This window comes from Artemia franciscana, chromosome 13 (assembly GCF_032884065.1).
Source record: "Artemia franciscana chromosome 13, ASM3288406v1, whole genome shotgun sequence".
NCBI classification, from domain to species: domain Eukaryota; kingdom Metazoa; phylum Arthropoda; class Branchiopoda; order Anostraca; family Artemiidae; genus Artemia; species Artemia franciscana.
The window spans coordinates 29,707,135-29,732,307 of NC_088875.1; the positions used below are offsets into that span (position 1 = coordinate 29,707,135).

Genomic DNA, 25,173 nt, shown 5'->3' on the forward strand with positions numbered 1-25,173 from the left:
TTCAAGGAAAATTGAAGGGGATAAAACGTTGTCAAAATAGTATGGATGCAATACCTCGGGAACGGAATAGGCTATTACGTTGAAAATTTCATGGAAAGTTAATGGGATATAAAATTAAATAAAAAAGCACTACATTCATGCAAGTTGTCAAAAGGACGTATCAGCAATATCTCAAGAACGGCTGACGGTATGTAGTTGAAACTTTCAGGGCTACTACGAAAACTCCTATTGTTACTACTGTTGAGCTTAATCAAAAGAGTTTAAGTGCATCCAGGTTGTCAAAGTGGTATAGATTAGGGCCCGACCGATATGGATTTTTGGGTTCTGCCACCGATATACACCGATAACACGATATCCATAATGATTTGCCGATAATCTACCCCCCGGAGAATTTTACCTAAAGTTTAAACCCTGCATTCTCTGCCCATATTTACACTCACATGTTTCTCCCTGGTCTATTACGCACCAAAGAATAGCCTCAATAATTCCCCGTGGATTCCAGATAATGCAAAAAAGATTTATTATAAATGATTCGAAAAAACAATTAAACCAAATATAGTTCTAATCTGGATAGTAAAATAATCTCAAGCCGGTTTAGTTACAAAAATAAAAATACGTGAAAGTCTGATTGAAATAAGCGCAAGATATTTATCGAATTTGATTATTCGAAGAACAAATTTCAATAGCGAGAATTTGTATTGTAATCATTCACATATTAATGTGAAAACTTCACTCTACATTCATCTGATACAGTCTCTTACTACCGAATACAGGGGTGCAGCTAGGGTTTTAAGTTTGGAGGAGGAATTTAAAGATAGGTGTCGCAAAATTCGTCCAGTACGCCGACAAATATGGACACAGAAGCTAAATCTCCAAGGTAAATAGATAAATTTTCAAGTGTCGGCAGGCAGCACCGACATATTGAAATTCCCCTCCCCCCTTTGCTGCACCCCCAAATGGATACAATAGTTTTAATAGATTGAATCTTAAATCTTTCATCCACGAAACTGAGCGTTGATTAAATAAAAATATATGGTTTAATGTATTCTTTTTATTTGCTTTGGTAGAAGTTGTACGTTTTTGAATTCACCTTAAATTTCGAACATTGCTGCACCAGGTGTGTACTCACAAGTATTGACAACAAATACACTTTGGACTTATTTGACTCACCTCTGCTACCCTCTCCACCATGGTCAGACTTAGTTGGCGGCTCCACCCCCAAGGACTGAAAAAGCAAAAATTACCTGAGAAAATCTGGCACCATCTTCTCGATATGTTGCGGCATAAAAAAAAATATCAGATTTTTTTTTCAGACACCCGATAATGACACTGACCCCCCAATCGACCGGCCGATATACCGGTCGAGCCCTAGAATAGGTACAATATTTGTATAAAAAACAAAATAGGGTATTAAGTTGAAACTTTCAGGCAAAGTTGAACTCCCCAGGTCCAAAGGATCTGCGGAGGTCAGCGCGTCATCAACTCGGCTAGTGGGGCCCTAATCTTTGTCTACATAATAAGTATTTTGATGACAATCTGGTCTCTTTTTTTATCATTACCTTTCTTCCATACTTTCATCTAAAATCCAAGCATAAGCAAAGGACTGCTTTCCAAGTTTTTTAGATTCCGTTTCATATTTATGCAAGATCTTCTGTGAAACTTCACCGAGTTCGTAAAGGAGGTGACCCATCATGGTGGATTTACCAGCATCAACGTGACCAATTACAACTAGATTCAGACGGTCTTTGGCTCCGCTTCTTTCTTTCTCGTAAAGGGACATTACATCTTTTTTCCTGAAATGGATCAAAAGAAAATGAGAAATAGCATCTCATAAAAGAAGACCATTGATCCTTGAGTAAATCAAAAGAAAAATTAAACCAATTCTGAGTTTTACATGTTTAACATGAAAAAACAATTTTTTTTCAAAAGCCTCAAGTTTTTGTTTGTCTAAAAGAAAGTATAAAATTTAGAATTCTTCGTTAGAACACTTGGTAATAATAATTTAGCTGGTGGATTGTGCTAAGAAAGAGCGACAGAGGGAAAGAGAAAGAAAGAAAAAAAGGGAGAGAAGAGAGAGAGAGAGAGAGAGAGAGAGAGAGAGAGAGAGAGAGAGAGAGAGAGAGAGAGAGAGAGAGAGAGAGAGAGAGATTAAATTTACTTGGTGGGTTTCAATGGCGTTTGGTGCTCAGCTGTTTTTTCTTCGGGAACGACAGGGATATTAGTAGGAGATTCTGATCTTGAAGTTTCAGCGGAAGATACAGGGGACAAACCTAGAAATTAGAAGAATATGTCTTGAATTTGGAATTAGTGATGTTTTCTTGGAGTATAATCAGTTTAGGAGTCTACAACAGGGGATCACTGAGTGATAACACCAGTAATATTTATATTTCTTTAGCAAAACTGCAGTATGCAGTCTTGTGCAAACAAGATCAACACTGCCAACATAAACAAAAATTGAAGGAATGAAGTTCCAAATCTCATATATTCCAGTAATAAAAAAAACCGACGAATATGTATTCTGTCGGCCATGGTAAACTTAATATTGGTGTTATCTGGTGGAAGAGTAATGATTGAACGGAGAAATCCTATTAGAATCCACATGATATATGCCCTTAATTATTGTGAACGCATTGATAAGAACAAATGTTGCTCTTACCAAATTGAAATGAAAGCAACTTTAGACGTTTCAAGCGTTGCTGATAATCCAACCAGCAAAGATTCGGGGTCTCCTTAGGAGCACATCTTTTAATACGTGAATGGTGGAAGCTATTCGTGGGATACTGAACTGAGGTACCATTTTCAACGAAAGAACGTACCTGAATTAACGATTACTAGTATTTACATAGATACTTGCAGCTTTTGCCACATGAGATGTATCTAAGCATCAAATATTTTACCAAGGTCTCTAACTAAATCAATGAATGGAAAATTACAGTAGCTATATTGCCACAATTACTATTTCCACAATGTCGAAAAGTGACACTGTGCAGCCTTAATGATTATAAAGCCTAGAATTACTTAAACGTTAACTATGTAAACTATCTAAAATATTTTCAATAATAAAATTTATATAAAATGATCACCTTCAAGAGCCTGATACATTTTAACATCATCAGAATGTCTTTTTTTTTCAAATCACCGTTATCGACACTATTAAAAACAATTACTTACAGAACCAAGCGATCTAGGGCCAACACAGCTATCTATGCTCCTCCTCTGCCCAAATCTGTTTAAAGGTTTACTTTTTACTCCTTCCTACAAAGTTTCCAATTTCTTTCAATGCCTTCTTGTGACTTCATCCCACCCCTGTCGGAGACCACCTACTTTTTGCTTGGCTCAAGATGGAAACCAAAAAGCATAATTTTCGGCAATCTATCATCCTTCATCCACAAAGAATGACCACGTTAACCTTATGGAAATAAATGTAATTTTTCCGAATGAGAGGGATGCTTTTACCTCAATTAAATCCCGCTTTGTAGGACCAAGTTGGGATTTTTGTCACTACAATTCGATGGTAAAAATTAGTCCTCCCCTTGAAATGTACAAAATCTGCAGCAAGGGGGAACTGTCAGCAGTTAGAGGGAACCTAGTCAAAATATTTTTTTCTGCAGATGTAGGGAAGTTAGGGGTTAATTCTCACTCTCTCTGCATTTGTCTGAAGCATATCTTATAGGAAGCTTGAAAATAAGGGCCTAAAAAAGCATTCGTCAACACTTAGGGCACCTACTTCCCAGTAGAAGAAACCTCATTAAATCTAAATATTTAAAATTAGCACAAAAAGGAGATCCCTTTGAAACTTATATTGCTATCAAATATTCCTTTGTAGAGTTTGGTTACAAATGGCAAGGGTCACTCTTTACTTACAGTTAGTTACCATGACCAGTTTAGTCATAACTCATAACTGTTATAGTTATTGAGAGATGCAGGAGATTATGGTACAATGCAAACCTGTCGTCCCAAAGATTTCAGAGAAATGACTGTAAAGTTGGGTACAATTTTTCGTGATAGTCTTTGCAATTCCACTAAAGAGAATTTCCAGCTAGAGCCTAGAATACTTGGTAATATTTCAGTAACAGACAATATAGGTTGCCAAAGAAAATCCTCTTAAAGTTGGTCAAAGTCATTTCCATTGTAAGAAAAATGACTAATCAATTAAAATAGTAAGCTACTAATCAATTAAACGATAGTCAAGTTGGATATAATACTTAGTATTTGCATTCCCCTTGAAGAGATTTTCCAGTAAGAACATAGAGTGAATAGTAAAATCACAGCAAAAGGAATGTGGGTTTCCAAGGGTAACCCACCCCAGCTTGGTCCAACATCATTTCGATTTTTGCTTCTAAATAAAAGCAATCAATTAAAATATGTACACAAGATATTAATCAGATAAATAACTGTCAAGATGGACACAACTTTTCATAATAGTGTTTAACTTTCCACTATAACCAAACATGCTTGGTAATAAGTCACCAAAACACAATGTAGGTTGTCGAGGAGAATGTATACAAGGATGTTAATAGACCACTTCCAATTCAATTTTTAGAAGAAAAAAAAAACAACAAACAAACAAAGTATTAATCAAACACCAGCACAAATAAAACAAATTCTTGTTTCACTGGCACACTTACTTTTGTCTGGAGTAGCAGATGGCACAAGAAATCCGCTTACAATTGTAGCTTTAGGGGTTGCGGGAACTATTTTAGCAGTAGTCGGCCGAGGCACTGGACCTGAAATCACAGACGGTGCTTTCGGTGCTCCAAATTCTATTGACGGAGACTAGGAAGAAATTTTTTCAAAATTAGCATACGTCACTATAATAGGTTGTGAACAAAAATGGAAAAGAGGAGGATTAAAAAAAAAGAAAAGAAAATGAAGATATGCGCATTGAACAATTGATGCACCCCAAAATATATAGTTAATTCGTTTTAACCTTTAAAAGATTTAAATACAAGTACATGAAATTTTTAAAAGTGGCAGCAATGTCTGAAAGGAATTCCAATGCCCCAAACTTCATGTTATGGCGAGCTTAGGAGTATCCATTATTACTCGATAATGAGCAATTGGTCTTGGCAATTACGATATTGTAAGGTGTAAAGATGGTTCTCAGAGAGCAGGGAAAAATATAATTACATTTCTGTGTTCCTGTGGACTAAATAAATAAATGAACTTTTCAAATAGAAAAGTAATATTTTGGCACAATAATCTTTGAAAAACGGACAGAACCGACAGACCATTGTTTCACACACTGGGAGGGGGAGGGCATACACAATGGATCGTAGTCGATCAGAAAAATGAAGCACTTTTGTACAAAATAACTTTTTATTTATTAATCAAAAGATTTAAATCAAATATTCATATACAAATACCCCAACCACAGTCCTTTCCCCCTAAAAATATCTGTATACTTTCCAATAATAAATACCATACGTAAACAATGGACAGATTTCATAACTTACAGGCTTCAACCCGCAGGCTTTGGAGGTTATGTTACCCCTAAAAGCATAGTTATTGGATCTTTCAAATATACTGAACAAAATGGCAATCAAAAAATTTTGATCGGACGACTTGGGAAAAAAGGGGCGCGGGAGGAGGAGCTAGTTGCCATCCAATCTTTTTGGTCGCTTAAAAAAGGCTTTAAAACTTTTAATTTTCGTTCGAACACACCCTCCCCCGATTTTCCAAGACCAATATTTCGATACAATTACCCATGTGAAAGAACTAAACAAATAAAATCGCATCCGTGATCTTTCGTTTGGCAAAAATGCAAAATTCACATTTCTGTATATATGAGTTTAAAACTTCTACAGTAGGGTTTTCTGACATGCTTAATCTTATGGTGTGATTTTCTTTAGGTCAATTCCTTGACTTTTAGAGGATGTTTTCTCCCTTTTTTGTAAAATCAGGTACATTTTCTCAGGCTCGTAGCTTTCGAAGGAAAACACTAGACTTGATGAATCTTATATATTTAGAATCAGCCTACTAGGCTTATTCTTTTGGTGCATCTGTTGTTATCAAAATTTCTTTTTTTTAGTTTCGGTTACTATTGAGCCGTGTTGCTCCTTACTTACAGCTCATTACCACAAACTGTTTGATTTTGATGAAGAGCTTAGGAGTACTCAGTGATTATGCAAAAATTACTGAAATGAAAAGGATAGTGGATGGATATTCAAAAAAAAGAAAGAATTATTGGATTTTCTTGTGAAAAGAAAAGGCTCTTGATGAATCTTAATTTCTCATTTAAGAAAATGTATAATGTACCACCTATGGATTCTATGAAGTAATTTATGTATCAAGACCAAGTGTGCCGTTTTATTCATGAAGAAGGCCCAAGGAACAAGCTGTGTGATCAGATGGTGACGAATGGCCTGATCCAAGAATTAGTGTTTTTATCGACTGTCGAGTGGTTTTGAACATTAAGATAAGATAAGAAGCTGTTGCGTTAAGTGTTGAAATTCTGTGAATATATTTGGAAAAGAAAAATGAGAAGGAGTTTAGTTCAGAGGGTTTGGTTTTGAGTGTAGAATGATATTATGTAATTTGAGTGTGAGAATGATATTACGTATTAGCAAAAAGCGGAAGGAGCGAGTGATATTGAGTGTATGGAGTCTGATGTAGAAGTTTTGATTCGAATGAGAGTTTATAGGAAGGTGTGAATAGTGTATGAGAGAGTGAAAAGAAGTAAAACAGCGTTGCCAAACTATTTTTTTTATTAAATTAAGTCTTTTTGTTGTTGTTTAAACAGCAGCCGAAGTGGAGTTTATAGATAAAAGTTGGTTGATAAATTTAGAATGTGTTTTAGTTACATGTTTTTTTTTGCAGCTATTGTGATCATTTGCGCAAAAGAAATTTACAACAACGGTAGAGTTTAGTTTTCTATTTCGTAATTTTTATTAATTAAGTTGGTTTATTTTTATTGATTATTATTTTATATCATTTCCTATTTGAAAATAAACAGATTTCTCTTTTTTTGTGGGAGACATGATGGACCACTATTTTGAAAAACCAAGAAGTGGTCTAAAAAGACCACCATAAGAAGGGCTTCTTACGTTGGGAAAACACCCTTTCTTATAAGAAAGTCTTTTTTTTTATGGAGTCATTTTTTATGGAGGCGGTTTGAAGTATGCCTGGTTCGACTGCTATTTAATAAAGAAAGTGTATATGACGTCTAATATTTAAAGCTAGATTTATTTTTAAAGTTGCCGTCGCTGAAAAGTGGATTAAAAACTGAAAGATCATTAAAAAGAGAAAAAAATAGGAAGTTAAATCAAACACGTCAACTTTTCTTTCTTCAAGAAAGGTGACTTGCTACCATGTTTTTGGTAAAATTATTCACTTCGTCTTTCATTTTCAGAATGTCCTTGTCAAGGACTTGTAAATTTATGATTCAGTCATTCAAACATGAAAATGTGTCACTTGATTAAGCAGTCAGTATAAAAAGACGTGATCCCATTTATTTAAGGCATATTTATCAATGCTTGTATAGTTGCTTCCTTCTATGAACGAATTGCAATACCTTTTCACCGACGTGATTTCCTTTTCGGCTTTACTAATTCGAATAAATAACATACTGAGAATTGAAATTGTCTGATTTTATTTGAGGCTGAAATGATTCCAAAATTGTTGTAACTTAAATTGAATATGCAATTCAAACTTAAAACGAAAAAAAGACATCTTTTACTATTCAAAAATAAATAAAACTCAAAACGAAGAGAAATTAAATAACAATCATAGCAAATAAAAATGCAGTAATTACTAATACAAATGAACAAATAAATCTTAAAATGAGGAAAACTTAAACTAAATATGCAAATCAAGCTTAAAACGAACAAAATCACTACCAACAAGAGTTTGGCTACTGCCCCCTTCCCTAACTGTAAAAGTATAACACCTATTGCGCCATCGGTGCTTAAGTGAAAACTAAATGTGTCTTGAACAGTCTTGGAAAGAACTAATAAAATTAAACTGGATGTATTCCATAATGATATCAATTGCTGAAAGCTCATCAGCTCAAGATTTTATTTTACTTACAATTTTCATTTTATTTTCAATATTGTAATAAGTACAAAAGAAATGTTTGTAATATAATTCGTTTTAGTAAAGCGCCAAATATGCAGTAGGCTTTAGAATTTTACAGTCAGGGAGACGGGCAGTTGTTTGTTGTAAAAACTATAGGTGTCTTGAACATTCTTGGAAAGATCTAATCGAATTTAAATGAATATTTGATAAATGGCTGAAAGATCAAAAGCCTACAATAACTAAAGCTCAAAACAACCAGAAATAACTATTAAACAACAAACAATTAAATAAACAATCATAGCAAAGAAAAATACAACAGGTACTAATATAAACGAATAAATGAATCTCAAAACGAGTAAAGCTTAAGTTGAATATGAAAATCAAGCTTAAGACGGACAAAAATATCTTGCTACTGAAGCATAAATGGAACCCAAAACGAAAAGAAATCAAATAAACAATCCTAGCGAACAAACAAACAATAGTTACTAATATGAATGAGTAAATAAATCTTAAAGCGAGTGAAACTTAAACTGAATATGCAAATCCAGCTTGAAACAAACAAAAATCTCTACAAAGAATGGTTTGGATTTTGCCTCCTTCTTTCACTGTAATAATCTAAAATTTACTGCGTCATTGACGTTTTACTGAAAACTATGTGTTTTGAACCGTCTTGAAAAGTACAAATAAAATCAAACTGAATGTTTGATATATAATGCAACTAATTGTTGAAAGCTCACCAGTTCAAGATTTTACTTCACAGTTTATCATTTTATTTTCGATGTTGTAATAAGTACACAAGCAAATACCTGTAATATAATTTGTTTTCAATAAAGCGCCAATGACGCAGTTGGTTTTATACTTTTCCAGTTAGGGAAGGGGGCAGTAGACAAACTCATTTTTATAAGGATTTTTGCTCGGTCTAAGCTTGATTTGCAGATTCAATGCAAGTTTTACTCATTTTAAGATTCATTTATTCGTTTATATTAGTGCCTGTTGCATATTTTTTGTTATGATTGGTCATTCAATTTCTGTTCGCTTCGGCTTTTATTTATTCCGTAATAATAAGAGAATTTTTGTTCGTTTTAAGCTTGATTTGCATATTAAATGTAAGTTTTCTTCATTTTAAGGTTTATTTATTCATTTACATTAGTACCTGTTGTATGTTTTTGCTATGTTTGTTCATTTAATTTCTGTTAGTTTTGGGTTTTATTTATTCTTTAATACTAAAAGACTTTTTATTCGTTTCAAGCTTGATTTGCACACTCAATTTAAATTTTACTCGTTTTCAAGATTTATTTATTCATTTACATTAGTACATGTTGTATGTTTGTTTGCTATGATCGTTTATTTAATTTCTGTTCGTTTTGGTTTGGGTTTTACTTATTCTTTAATAGTAATTTCTGTCTGATTTACTATAGATTTTATGTCCGAATTCGTTTTCTAAGATCCTAGGTTCAATATGGTATTTACTTTTCTTTGAAAAACTTCGTTTTCGGTGAGTTTTTTTTCTAAATTAAGAGAAAGAAAAATATGCCTCTTAAAGGTATTTTAGACGGGAATACCTTCTAATGTACGTCTAGTTTATATGTTTTTGATCTCTATGAGTAGACTGGTAGCTTATCGTTTACTAAAGTTGTCAGATTTTTTTCAGCCAGCAAATATCACAGGTGGCAGACGTCGGGTGGTCTAGCCAATACGGTAAATATAGATTCGGCTGACTAGATAGATTTGAGTAATATTTATATTACTGTTGAGCGAGGATCTTTTGTATTGTTGTGTATTTACGTGCCGATAAAAAAAAGTTCCCATTAGCTTGCACGTCACTATAAAAAATTCTATCTTCACTTTCCATTGATAAAGAAACTTGAAAAACAAAGATGAAGGAAAATGCAAACTACATAAGTAACAGCAGCCAGATTAAACAACTTACAAAAAAAAGGTTGAAAGGCTCTCGAAAGAACTGTAGAAAAACATCAAAAAAACAATTTTAAATTAACACTGGCTGGGGAGAAACTTCAAAGTAGGACCAAATTGTTTGATCAAAATAGTCTACAACACTGTAACCAAAATCAAAGCTTCTGAGGATGAGCTTAAAATAACTAGAAAAGGTAAGAGCTGCTGAGAAAAATATGTAATCAACTTGCCAATACTTATATATATACTGAATATCCAAAAATTTTGACCTGATATTATTAACGTATACTCAGCCAAATCTGTCGTTTTGTTGAACAGAATGGAGTTAGGAGATAGATATGGCTGTTCGCTGTACATATACATATCAAAATAATAATTTAATTTATCCCAATGGTGCCGATTCACGCAAACATTGGGAGTGGGGGGGGGGGGGGCAAAAATACATATATATTTTTTTAAATCGAGAGAGGCAATATTTTTCTTTTTTCTCAATAAAAATACAAGAAAAGTCATTTTTCAAAGAAATACCTGCAAAAAAGTATTCTTCAGAAGTCTAGAGGCGGGATTTAGGCGGGGGAAGGCAATTGCCAAGATAAATACCCCCCCCCCCCAAACTGAAAAAACTGAGACATTTTTATTAAAAACTCCAAGATGCTCAAAATTACAAATCAGACATTCTGTAATTTCAACTAAATATAACGGATAACATTCCAGATGCAATACGACTTACCTTTAAAGGGATTTGCAAGACCTTTTCTTCGACTGGTGCAGTGGCTTTAGAGAGCTCAACTTGAACTGTAAATAGCTTCAAAATATTAGTAACACAAACATGGAAATAACCGCTAAATATGAGAGCATAATAATTAAAGTAATTTTTTCCAATTACATATTTACTTTAAAACTTTCTCAATTTGAAACCCTTTTCTTAGACAAAAATATAAAAAGTACTAGTAAACGAAGAATTAGAAGGAGAAGCGTTTTATGGATAAAGCAACCAACTTTTACCGTTACGGGGGTTTGATGTTTAAGATTTCAAAGGTACCCCCAAAAGCACGAAATTATACTTCCCAACAAGAGATGTAACTATCATTGCCTATAAGTTCAACTAATATTAAAAATCATATCGAGTTGATTAAATGCATCGTTTTCAAGATATCTGTTTGTAAACTTTACCTGCATAAGGGGCGGGGATTGCCCCAGACTGTTTTGGAGGAACCCCACTGGTAAAATAACAAACTAAAATCTGCTCCCGCTTTGTGACTGTTTTACCATGTGAGTTTTTAAGGTTTTGCCCTTTTTCAACTATCCTTTGAAGATACACTGGAAATATCAGTCAAGATATCCGCCACTACTTTTTTCTACATTGGCTCAAAGTAAATTGTATCTTTTTTTCTCTTTGTCATATCTCGACGATCCAACTTCAAAATTGCTATGGGTTGTGTCCAATTATACAATTATGTGGGGTTAATAAGATGTTACACAACGAACCGACGTAATATAGAAATGTTACCATTATTTCACCAATGTTATGTTCTTCATGTAATGAAGACAGACGCCATCTATACTACAATAAAATAGATACCACTAAAATGAGTTTTGCGAAATAATCAAGCACAATTAAAATATCGGAAAGAATACAAAAAACGATCTTACACTTGAAATATTATTTCATAACAATTTATTATGATTATGAATTCACAAGTGACTTTTTAAATCGTTAGGATTCAAGGTTATAACAAATCTTATTTGAAAGCACAGTTTCGACATTGGGATTTGATTTTCATCCTTGCAATATTTTGGTAAATTTGTCTGAATTTTCAAACCGTCTATTGGATAAAAACAAATTCAGTGTATGTTTGTCCTCTTCTGGTTTTGCTAACAGCAGCAAAGAACCGATGACTAAAATAGGAGTATAATTTGTTGCGTTAAGCAGACGACTGATGTTTTTAAAGTGCGATGCATTTTAATATCCTCGAAAAGAGAAGTGTTAAGGGTCACAAATGCAAAGTTTTTAGTTTATTTTTTCTTCTGCTTAGTTGAGTTGTGGAGTAGGAAGAGCAAATGATCGTTTTGGATCCCTTAGATGCTCTAACTTTTCCAATTACCCAATTACACTCTGCTTATACATACCGCATCAATCCCAACTATTTTTTTTTTAATATTAAAGGCATACAAGATGAGAATTTCATAATCGATGATTTGTTCGATTCTTACAATGTCTCCAGCATCGTATTACAGCTTCAAGTTTGAAGATTTTGCAGTAAACAAGCATTACATTCCATTCCTGAGTCCTCTAAGAATAACAGGTATATCAGAATAACAGTCGCCCTTCCAGTTAACTGTATTCTTAAACGGCATGTACTTCCCCCTTCCCCAGTTCCATTCAAATCTGATCAATCTTTCTTGGCCATACCTACTGGGACTACCGTTTCTATAAACTCTTATCTCCAAAATAAAGACCGTTGTGTTAAAATCCTAGACAAAATTCACTAAGACGCGCAGTCTACTGAAGACTAATGCGGGTCAATTTGTTTGGAATTCATCATATTATTTAATTACGGTTAATCTTAATATTAATATTAATCGATCTTCAGTGAAAAATAGATCAGAGTTTTAGTGTCTTCCAACACGTCACTTTACACCCAAATCTCCAAATTTTCTTTAATATTTATCACTCTAAAAAAGGCTTGTGATACCGATCATATAATTTGATCGCCTGGTATTATTTCTTTCTCCCCTACTGTTCATGATAATGTGCAAGATTTTGACCCACTTCAGCACCATATACGCTAATCACTGATAAATCATAAAGAAAAATTCAAAGCCACTTCAAAAAAGTAACTGGAATATAGCAAAAACATAGCATTACATTTTTACTCGTAATGAACCTTTCTACTATACGTGTTATGTACTTTCTTGTATTATAAGGTATACATATAAACCATATAATAGAAGGATCTCGGTTTTTTGTTTCCTCCCTACACTCATGCAGGCCTTGGGCTCTGATTAGACTGACGTCATCATTCCGTCATGACCTTGTGTGTGCGAAAGACCCAAGCTGCCTGCTTTACAACCTACTAAACAACGAGGGGAAATGAAACATATGATTGAGTTATTTTAAAAGAGGAATGAACAACATTCAAAATTTTTCGAAAAATACACACAATTTCAATTAAGAAAAAAGGCATAATAACACAAGAAGGCAAATATTTTAGAAACTATAGAGTTAAATCACAAGAGGAAACACACAGGATCATCAGTGTATAGGAATTGGCGAGAGCTTTAGCCGAACTTGATGAACTAATTATCACTCTGTTATTCTATAGTGTTTCCCACCAAAAGCGAACTGAATCATAAGTAAATTTGTTGTCCGACTGAGCTTTGCTGACTTTCTCTTTCACAGCTTCGATTATTATAACAGATCAGAGGCATTTTTTGTTCGTTGATTAAAAAGCTCACTAATTGACAACTCTTATTTGAGTCAAGTGTTAAATCTTTATAGTAGTATCCTATTACTTGAGCAAACCTATTGATAACCAAAAGATATTATTTTAATCAGTTAACAATGTAATAAAAAAAAGAAAAAAGATATCAAAGTAGAAAAAAAATCGTTCAATTAAGAACAAAAAAGGAAAAAATAGATTTTAAATCTTTAGAAAAAAGAAGAAAGGATTAATCAACGCTTCGCGACTACGTTTTACAAACTCTTCGTCCAACTTTTATGCTAGTGCAATAAACTGTCGTAAAAAAAAAAGAAAAAAAAGAATCAGTTTTCTACAATTTTAAGATGTAGGGAAGAGGGGAGTACAAAACGAAAATAAAAAGAATAAAAGGCATAAAGGAGAAAAAACAACCGGGTTTCATCTGGATTAGTATTTAGCATTTCTCAAAACCTCCTTTATTTTGCTATTCCATATTCATATTTGACAGCAATAGGAATTAGCTTTACCGACACAGAAACTGGGCCAACTCTAATTCTTTTTAATTTCATTTTGAAAATCGACAACATTGTATATAAATCACACTATATTTGTCCCAAGTCTCCTCTGGCGTACACAGGCATCCGGTGATGGTGTACTAAAATCAAATGGTTTAATGGGAGTCTTTATCTTTTCATAGCGCTTTTCTTCAACTTTTCTATCAGACAACACTGGTTTCATTATTATTCCCACTTCAGAGCAGTCTTTTAGCAAAATTGTAGGTTTGTAGCATCTTTGGTGGTCTAATGTTTCGCTTATTTCGTCATATATCTCCTCCGTGGTAGATGTTGCTGATTTAAGCTTAAAACCAGTAAGTTCTACCAAGTCCATCCAACTGTAATCCTCTAGATCAGAATCAGACTCGTCATTATCACTTGACAATGTTTTCTTAGCCTCGGCATCTTTCCTTTCCAAGGCTATTTGAGGATTAAGAAAGGTTATGTTTTCAGAACTGATTTTGTCTTGCTGATACACTAACTTAACATTAGAAGATGCATTACTGTCGTCAAGGCCCTCTGTGATAGGCACTGGTGGTGTTGAATTTTGAACCTTAAAATCAGCCACATTCGATTCGGCTGAGAGTTCTTCTGAGAGATTTAATTTGGTAGGAATAATATCTCTAAGCAACTCTGAAGTGCCCAGATTTTCACAAGCCTCTGGGCTAGAGCGTACTACATATGGAAGTTCCATGCACGTACCACTTATTAAATCGTCAATATCCAACTCAGCCACTTCATTAGAGGGGGTATGCGTATTAATTGACACTGAATCAACAAGTTTTAAAAGATCGTCCAAGTCAACCTCCATTGCTCTTCATTGAAAGAAAGATTAAGGTAAAAACGCTCAATAATACTATACTCTAAATATTTTAATAGCAAAAAAAACCTTACCTTACGGAATAAAACAATTGAAATACATACGCCCAATCGGTAGATAAACACACAATCGTTGGCGACAACATAGAAGAAAAGAGAAAACACAATTAGTTCATTAAGTCGATGCACATGAAAAGGAGTAAACAGCACCGTAATTTACCAATTATCAAAATACCCACTTTTTCATTATCCTGCAAAACACAAATTTACAATGAAAACAAAAAAGAGAGCAGATAGACATGAAATACTTTTCTAGTAAGCACAAACAGTGGTTGTACACTAACTTTATTATAATTAATTATTTACTTTAGAAGTTAAACGTTGTTTTTCAAAATGAACTGTCAGTTTTTCCCTGAAAAGTGATCCATTTTCGTAGAGCTTTAAACTTTGCAAGCCCTTACCTAAGAAAATATTGGTTTGCAAGATGTATTTTTTTTTTATTGAGCACTTATTATCTAACCAGGAATTTGCAGTGATCCTCTTTGCTTGTTGAGCACCCTCTGTACCATTGTGGAACAATATTTAATATAATATTTACCCATTGTCCTTAGTTGAAACTGTTGCAGAAAAAGAAGTTAGGGCTTAACTCACCTGTCCCTCGACACAATTCTTCCTCTTCTTCTTTTATTTGTTCATTTGTCTGTATAAAGCCACTCAGCACTTGTTGACTACTTCTATCATAGATAAATTGCTCTAGAATAAAACGTATTTTCAACTGAAAGTAAGGAGCAACATTAAAACTTAAAACGAACAGAAATTATTTTGTATATGAGGGGGTTCGCCCCCTCGTCAATACCTCACTCTTTACGCTAAAGTTTTTGTACTTACCGATTATGTAATAAACACTCGGGAGATAAAGTTCGATTAATGATAATGAAATCACAGAATATGATGAGAATATAATAGTTTAGAAACAAATTTGGGCTATATACTTGAACACTAGGGAGGGGGAGGGAGTAAAGCATAGTATATATTACACCAACCTAACCTAACCAATCCAAACCAAAATACCCGCTACATACTTGAATAAGACATAGCTACGATTTATTTTCCAATCAAGCCAAAGCTAATTGTGCGGTTTGAAGAAGTTACTTTCATATTTATTCTAATTAAACGACCTTTATAATTCAGGGTCATTCTTAAAGAATTGGAACAGAATTCGAACTTTAGCATAAAGAGCGAGGAATTGAAAAGTGGGCGAACCCCCTTAAATATGTAATAATTTCTGTTCGTTTTAAGTTTTAATGCTGCTCCTTACTTTCAATTGAAAAAAATTAATTTTTTAATTTAATTTCTGATTGTTTTTTAAACAATACTGGGAAGTCCATTACCCCCTCCATGGAAATTCTTTTCCCCCATGAAAAATCCCTCCATGGAAAGACCCTCCCACGTAACTGTCTCCAATACTATATGTAAACAATAGGCAAAGTTCCTAACTGGCAGCCTAACTGGCTAACTGGCATAGTCCCCAGGGACTATGGGGGATTAAGTCGTCCTCAGCGACACAGTTATTGAATTTTACGACTATGCTGAACAAAATGGCTATCTCAAAATTCTGATCCGGTGATTTGGAAAAAAATGAGCATGAGAGAGGGTCTAGTTGCCCGCCGATTTTTTGGTCACTTAAAAAGGCACTAGAACGTTTAATTTTCGTTCAAATTAGCTTTCTTGCAACGTTCTAGGACTACTGGGTCGATACAATCACCCCTGTGAATAAAAAAACAACAAATAAACACACATTCGTGATCTTTCTTCTGGCAATAAATACAAAATTCCACCTTTTTGCAGATAGGAACTTGAAGCCACCACAGTAGAATCATCTGTTTCGGTTCCTTTTTTTTTGCCGTTTTTTACCATATCTGTTTTTGCTAAAAAAAAAAAAAAAAAATAAACGGTGCCGACCCCTTAATAACCATCCTTGTTTTGTCTTTTGAGGATTCGGGCCTAACAGGATATGAGGTGCTTTTGAGGAAAGATGTGTTAAACTTATCATTTTCAGAACATCCAATAGAATAACTTATCTGACCTTGATAAACCTGATTGGAAACAAGATGGGCGTCTTTAAGTATTTTTTCTTCTTTTTTTGGGGGGGGGTCTGTACTAATTCTGTCTACTTCAGAGGGAAAACAAGTATTGAGACACGTAAATTCTTATCATTACGACATCTAGCAGAACAGTTTGTCGGCTCTCGACCGAACTTGGCGGGAAATAAGAGTAAGTTCAGTTTCCTCTTTGGAAGTTTTTACCCAGAATCTAACAAATATGGGAGAGGGAGTCCTCAACAAGATGGAAATTAATAGCTAATGGCTTATATAGGTCTTAAGGGGATTATGATTCAATTCGAGCTTCTTAGAGAAGGAAAATTGGCTCCTAATTTTGCTGTCATCAGAAAATTTAGCAGAAAGAATAATGGAGGGGGGGATATTTTACATGGTAGGAGCTTTCCACAGAGAAGTTTCCCATGAAGGAAGGAAAGTTTTCATAGAGGGTGAGCCAGATTACCGGTATTATTTAAAAATGATTAGAAATTAAATTAAAAAAAGATTTTTTTTTTAGCTGAAAGCAAGGAGCAAAATTAAAATCCAAATTGAGCAGAAATTATTCCATTAATGAAGCAGTTGCCTCATTCCCAATGCCTTGCTCTTTACGCTAAAATTTGACTGTTTGTCCGATTTTTAAGAATGACCCCTGAACATGAGGACCGTTTAATTAGAATAGGAGGCTTTTTTTAAGTGCTAAAAACTTTAGTGTGAAGAGCGAGGTATTGAGGAAGGGGCAATCCCTTCACAAACGGAATACTTTCAGTTCGTTTTGAGTTTCAATGTTGCTCCTTAATTTCAATTGAAAAAACTTATTTTTTTTCTTAAGTAACTAAATTTGAAAGTTAAACTCTTAAGGTGATTGATAACAAACCCTTTTAGAAAGAAAAGTCAGGGATTCCTTGGACCTATTGAGAATAAACATTATGGATGGACCATTATCCCACTATACGCAGCGACGATTTTCCCCCTGAACCTCCTATTACCAGTTCCTGACTACCCACTATCCCTTAATGTTAAAAAGCCTACTACGACCACACAAATAGCTTAAAAAGATAGAGCAATTAATGTATAAAATAACAAGACCTAAGATCTCAATATGGCACTAGTGAGGAGGTTGGAAGAGCGAAGAGCTCATACGGCATGAGCTCTAGCAAAATCCTAAGAATCAATAGATTGATTTAAAAGGAAAATCAGAGGCTTAATGCCGGTAGGGATTTAAAAGAAGAGCTTTGAGTCACAAGGTCCTTCTAAATATGAAAATTTATTAAGATCTGATGAACCACTCGTAAGTTTTTCCTCTCCTTTCACCCCCCCCCCCCAGATGGTCAAATCGGAAAAAAAACTTTATTAAGTCAATTGGAGCAGGTCCCCGACAAGCTTACCAATTTTCATCGTCCTAACACATCCAGAAGCACCAAACTCGCCAAAGCACTGGACACCCCCTCCTAACTCCCCCAAAGAGAGCAGATCCACTCTGGTTACGTCAATAACGTATCTACGACATTTGCTTATTCTACCCACCAAGTTTCATCCCGATCTCTCCACTCTAAGCGTTTTCCAAAATTTCAGGCCTCCCCGTCCAACTCCCCCCAATGACACCAGATCTGGTCAGGATTTAAAATAAGAGCTTTGAGACACGAGTTCCTTCTAAATACCAAATTTCATTAGGATCTTGTCGCCCGTTCTTAAGTTAAAAATACCTCAATTTTTCTAGTTTATCCAAATTGACACCTCCCCCTAACTCCCCAAAAGAGAGCGGATCCGTTACAATTATGTCAATTACGTATCTAGAACTTGTACTTATTCTTCCCATCAAGTTTCATCCCGATGTCTCCACTCTAAGTGTTTTCCAAGATTTCCGGTTTCCAAGACTTCTGTTACCCCCCTCCAACCCCCTATGTTCCCGGGTCCAATTCGAAATGAAAAAGGAGCGTTTGAGACATACGATCTTTCTATATATCAAGTTTTATTAAGATCCGATCAACCATTCGTAAGATAAAGAAACTTCAATTTTCACGTTTTCCAAAATTTCCAGTGTTCCCCTCCGACTCCCCAATGTCACCAGATCTGGTCGTGATTTAAAATAAGAGTTCTGAAGCACAAGATCCTTATAAATATCAAATTTCATTAAGATCCGGTCACCCGTTTGTAAGTTACAGATGCCTCATATTTTCTAATTTTTCTCAATGACCCCCCTCCCTCCAACTCCCCCAAAGAGAGCAAATTCAGTTCGGTGGTGTCAGTCACGTTTCTTGGACTTGTGCTTATTCTTCCCACCAATTTTCATCTTGATCTCTCCACACTAAGCGTTTTCCAAGATCCCCCCCCAACTCCCCCAATGACACTGGATGCGGTCGAGAATTAAAATTAGAGATCTGAATTACGAGGTCCTTCTAAATAGGAAATTTCATTAAGATCCAATCACTCCTTCGTAAGTTAAAAATACCCCTTTTTTCTAATTTTCAGGATTAACCCTCCTCCAACTTCCCCAAAGAGAGCGGATCCGTTCCGGTTATGTCAATCACGTATTTAGGATTTGTGCTTATTTTTCCCACTAAGTTTCACCCCGACCCCTCGATTTTAAGCCTTTTGCAAGATTTCCGGTCCCCCAACTCTCCCAATGAAACTGGATCCGGTCAGAATTTAAAATAAAAGATCTGAGTTCCGAGGTCCATCTAAATATGAAATTTCATTAATATCTGATCACTCCTTCGTAAGTTAATACCTCATTTTTTCTAATTTTTCACAATTAACCTTCTCCCAACTCCCCCAAAGTGAGCGGATCCATTCTGGTTATGTCAATCACGTATCTAGGACTTGTGCTTAGTTTTTCCACCAAGATTCATCCCCATCCCTTCACTCTAAGCGTTTTCCAAGATTTTAGGTTTCCCCCTCCAACTCCTCCCAATGTCACCGGATCCGGTCGGGATTTAAAATAAGAGCTGTGAGACTTAACATCCTTCTAAATATCAAATTTCATTAAGATCCAATGGCCTGTTCGTAAGTTAAAAATACTTAATTTTTTTCTAATTTGTCTGAATTAACCGTCCCCTCACTCCCCCCCCAAATGGTCGAATCGGAAAAACGACTATTTCTAATTTAATCTGGTCTGGTCCCTGATACGCCTGGAAAATTTCATCGTCCTAGCTTATCTGGAAGAGCCTAAACTAGCAAAACCGGACAGACAGACTGACAGAATTTGCGATCTCTATATGTCACATGGTTAATATCAAGTGCCATAAAAACTATTGATCACTGAGATAACTGCTAAAACTCGGTTTTAAAAATATCAAAGGCTTATTTTAATACTGTAAGTGAATATTTCGAAATTAAGCTAATTCTGATTCGTAAAATTTAGAGAAGTTACTTATTGTAAAGTTCTTGACTAAAGTTGATGTGGCTTAGTGAAATTTGTTGGCAGGTTTCGTCAGAAAATGCCAGTGGTTTCACTATCCCTACATTTTCGGGTATTTTCCCGAATATTTCGGCCTCCCCAAAAAATAATCGGTTCCCCTAATTAACCAAATGACACATAGCAATCGCAAGTTCTGTCGGTCTGTCTGTCAGTCCCGGTTTTGTTACTTTAGCACTTCCAAGTAAGCTAGGACAATGAAATTTGGCGGCCGTAGCAGGGACCGGACCAGATTAAATTAAAAATAGTCGTTTTCTCGATTTGACCATCTGGGGGGATAGTGGGGGCTGGTTAATTCGGAAAAATAGAAAAATGAAGTATTTTTAACTTACGAACGGTTGATCAGATCTTAATGAAATATGATGTTTGGAAGGATAGCGTGTCTCAAAACTCTTATTTTAAATCCCGACCGGATCCGGTGACACTGGAGAGAGTTTGGGGGGGGGGCCTAAAATTATGAAAAACGCTTAGAGTGGAGGGATCGGGATGAAACATGGTGGGAAAAATCAGCAGTGTCTTAGATATGTGATTGACATTGGAACGGATCCGCTCTATTGCGGGGGGGGGGGCAATTCTGAAAAAATAGATAAAATGACGTATTTTTAACTTAGAAGCAGTGATCGGATCTTCATGAAACTACATATTTAGAAGGACCTCGTACCTCGGATCTCTTAAATTAGAAAACACTTAAATACTTTCATTAGAAAATACTTAAAGCAGAGAGATCAGGATGTAAATTGGATGGGAAGAATAAAAACAAGTCTAAGATGCTCGACTGCCATAACCGGACCGGATCCACTCTCTTTGGTGGAGTTGGGGGGGGGACTCGGAAAAATGAGGTATTTGGACCTTATGAACGGGTGACCAGATCTTAATGAAATCTGATATTTAGAAGGATCTTGTGCTTTAAAGCTGTTGCTTTAAATTCTGACCAGATCCTGTGACATCGGGGGGAGTTGGAGGGGAAACCGGAATTCTTGGAAAACGTGATAATTGAGGTATTTTAATCTTACGAATAGGTGATCGGATCTTAATGAAATTTGATATATAGAAGGATCTTATGTCTCAGATGCTCCATTTGTGACTCGAATTGGATCCGGGGACATAGGGGGTTGGAGGAGGGAAACAAAAATCTTGGAAAACGCTTAGAGTTGGGAGATCGGTATAAAACTTGATGGGAAAAATAAGCAGAAATTCTAGATACGTGATTGCCATAATTGGAACGGATCCGTTCTCTTTGGAGGAGCTGGGCGGTGTTAATTTGGAAAAATTAGAAAAATTGAGGTATTTCAAACAGTTCGTGGTAACGAACTGCAGAAAGGAGCGACCAGGCTCAATAGTAACCGAAACTCTAAAAAACGGAATTTTGATACCAATAGTTACATCAAAAAAATTGCATTTTAATGCTGATGTTAAATATATAAGTTTCATCAAGATTAGTCTTACCCATCAAAAGTTACGAGCCTGAGAAAATTTGAAAACTTGAGAAAATCACACCATCAGATTCAGCGTATCAGAGAACCTTACTGTAGAAGTTTTAAACCCCTGTCTACAAAAATGTGGAATTTCGCATTTTTTGCCGGAAGACAAATCACGGATGCGCGTTTTTCCCCCCAGAGGTGATCTATCGACTTAGTGGTCCTAGAATGTCGCGAGAGGGCTCATTCTAACGGAAATTAAAAGTTCTAGTGCCCTTTAAAGTGACCAAAAAATTGGAGGGCACCTAGGCCCCCTCTCACGCTCATTTTTCCCCAAAGTCACTGGATCAAAATTCTGACATAGCCATTTTATTCACCATAGACGAAAAACCCAATAACTATGTCTTTAGGGACGACTTAATCCCTCACAGTCCCCGTGGGAGGGGCTGCAAGTTACAAACTTTGACCTGTGTTACTGGTAAGTTACTGTGTTACTAAGTAATGGTTACAGGGAGGTGTACAGACATTTTCAGTGGGATTTGTTTTTGGTTTGGGGGGATATTTGAGGGGGGAGGGTTACCAGGGATGATCTTTCCATGGAGGAACTTCTCATGGGAGAAGAGACTTTCAATAGAGGGGGCGCAAGATATTCTAGCATTATTTAAAAAAAAACAATGAAAAAATAAATATGAAAAGTTTTTTTCTACTGAAAGTGAGAAGCAGCATCAAAACTTAAAACGAACAGAAATCATTACGCATATGAGGGGTTTACCTCCTCGTAATACCTCGCTCTTTACGCTAAAGTATTTTTAGAAATTTCAACTATTTATTCTACGGCCTTTGTGATTCAGGGGTCATTCTTAAGGAATTGGGACAAAATTGAAGCTTTAATGTAAGCAAGGTATCGACGAGGGGTGAGCCCCCTCATATACGCAATAAAAACATACGAATATAGAAGTTCGCTACGTAATTTAATTCGTAAGTTACGTATATTTTTTTACTTATGAAAACGTTCGTAAAAAATTATAAGTTATAGTTGCCTTTTTAAGAAATCAAAAACTTGGAGGGCAAAGGGCCTCCTCCCTCGCTTTTATTAATATGCAAATTACGTTTACTTACGTGCGGAGAGCCAAGATCAAACCATGCATTAATTCAAAAGCGTCCAGAAATTAAACAAAAAAAGTTTTTTTAAATGAAAGTAAGGAGCGACATTAAAACTTAAAACGAACAGAAATTACTCCGTATTTGAAAGGGGCTTTTCCTCCTCAATGCCCAGCTCTTTACGCTAAAGTTTTTTACTGTTTTAATGTCGCTCCTTTTAATTGTTTATGTGCGGAGAGCCAAAATCAAACCATACATTAATTCAAAAACGTCCAGAAATTAAACAAAAAAAGTTTTTTTTTAAATGAAAGTAAGGAGCGACATTAAAACTTAAAACGAACAGAAATTACTCCGTATTTGAAAGGGGCTTTTCCTCCTCAATGCCCAGCTCTTTACGCTAAAGTTTTTTACTGTTTTAAAATGTAAAGTTAAGAAAAAGAAAGAGCGGGCGTTGAGCAGGAAAAGCCCCTTTCAAACACGGAGTAATTTCTGTTAGTTTTAAGTTTTAATGTCGCTCCTTACTTTCAAAATAATATGAAAAAAACTTCGTTTTCTTAAAGAGTTAAAGAGGCTGCGTCCCAAAGTCGAACCTTAAAACGTACAGGAATTAGGAGAGGCAGTTGGGGGGCTGCCGCTCCCCAAACCCCCCGCTTTTAAAGACTCTTTTGTACAGGTTTTTTGCTGTGGGGGGCTGCCGCCCCCCTAACCCCCCGCTCTTGGCTTCGGAAAGGCTCTCTTTTAATTAACAAAACAAAAAACCTGTACAAAAGAGTCTTTGAAAGCGGGGGGTTTGGGGGGCGGCAGCCTCCCAACTGCCTCTCCTAATTCCTGTACGTTTTAAGGTTCGACTTTGGGACGCAGCCTCTTTAACTCTTTAAGAAAACGAAGTTTTTTTCATATTATTTCTGTACGTTTTTCTACAATCCATGGTGGATGTAATTTAATAATTCCTGTACTCCTCGTACAAGAATTAGGACTGTCTCTCCTAATTCCTGTACGTTTTAAGGTTCGACTTTGGGACGCAGCCTCTTTAACTCTTTAAGAAAACGAAGTTTTTTTCATATTTTGTGAAAAAAAACCGCCCGATAAGGGACTTGAACCTTTGACCTTAGGATTAAAAGTCCCACGCTCTACCGACTGAGCTAACCGGGCATGTTTGAAGTCGAAATACCTGCATGTGTATAAATATAACTTTTAAATAACTTTTAAGAATTTCAAAAATTAATTTCTAAGCTAGAAAATCGGGGGGTTAAGATTTTCCGACGAAACTTTCCAGGAAAATTACTCGGAGAATTCCGCGTCGAATGAGTCTTCGTACACCCAGATCCGATGTCGGCTGTGACCTGTAGGCGTGGTAGAAAAAAAAGGGTTTCTGTCATTTTTCTCAAATAAAAATTTTACGGATTAAGACAGAATTTTTTGAAGCTTTCAGTCAGTCTCACCATGTCAAGCTGATCATTTTGATGTACTTGAATGTTGAAATTCGTAACTTTTAACAACAAAAAACTCAACATGGGCTCTTATGGGGAAATGGGTCGAAACTTTCGGCCAGATTTTCCCCATGAAGGAAAAGTCGGAGGGGGATGAAATTTGGCAGATTTCTTAGTTGGAGCTCGGGCTACGAAATGCATCCCTCCCCATCCCTCTGCGACCACTGGAACCGAAGATCGCTTAACATTGTCGTGGTTTGCCTCTTTAAAGAGGCACGAGTGTGCCTCCTTGATTTAAAAAAACTTGTTTTTTTTTGGTTAATTTAACTTAAGAACGGGTGACCGGATCTTAATGAAATTTGATATTTAGAAGGAATTCATGTCTCAGAGCTCTTATTACAAATCCTGACCAGATCTGTTAACATTGGGGGGAGTTCCAGGTGGAAATCGGAAATCTCGGAAAACGCTTAGAGTGGAGGAATCGGGATGAAGCTTTGTGGATAGAATAAGCAAATGTCCTAGATACGTAATTGACGTACATGTACTGGATTCGCTCTTTTTGGGGAAGTTGGGGGGAGGGGTTCAGTGATTTGGCCAGTTTGGTGCTTCTGGGCATGCTAGGATGATGAGAATTGGTAGGCCTGTCAGGAAGCTCCACAAATTGATTTTATAAAGTCGTATTCCCAGATTCGACCATCTGGGGGGCAACAGGAAGAGGAAAAATTAGAAAAAAATAGATATTTATAAGTTACGAGTGGGTGACCGGATCTTAATGAAATTTGGTATTTAGAAGGACATCGTGACTTACTCTTATTTTAAATCCCGACCGGTATTAAGATTCTGATTTTCCTTTTAAATCAATCTATTGATTCTTAGAATTGTGTTAAAGCTCATACCATATGAGCTCTTGTTTTTTCATACTTTCCAAAATTCTCGCTCTTTACGCAAATGTTCGAATTTTGTTCCAATTCTTGAAGAATGACCC

The 25,173-nt window shown here is 35.6% G+C and overlaps 1 protein-coding gene across 1 annotated transcript in view; it reads right to left on the bottom strand.

The window, feature by feature from the left end:
• The window catches only part of LOC136034778 (protein HBS1-like), a 68,408-nt gene that overhangs the window by 28,313 nt on the left and 14,922 nt on the right, over nt 1-25,173 (bottom strand). Inside the window, exons 3-7 of the mRNA XM_065716190.1 lie at nt 15,377-15,478; nt 10,661-10,725; nt 4,629-4,776; nt 2,159-2,270; nt 1,560-1,793 (exon numbers count right to left, since the gene is read on the bottom strand). Coding sequence (XP_065572262.1) covers nt 1,560-1,793; nt 2,159-2,270; nt 4,629-4,776; nt 10,661-10,725; nt 15,377-15,478 — 661 coding nt within the window. The remainder of the gene's footprint in view (nt 1-1,559; nt 1,794-2,158; nt 2,271-4,628; nt 4,777-10,660; nt 10,726-15,376; nt 15,479-25,173) is intronic.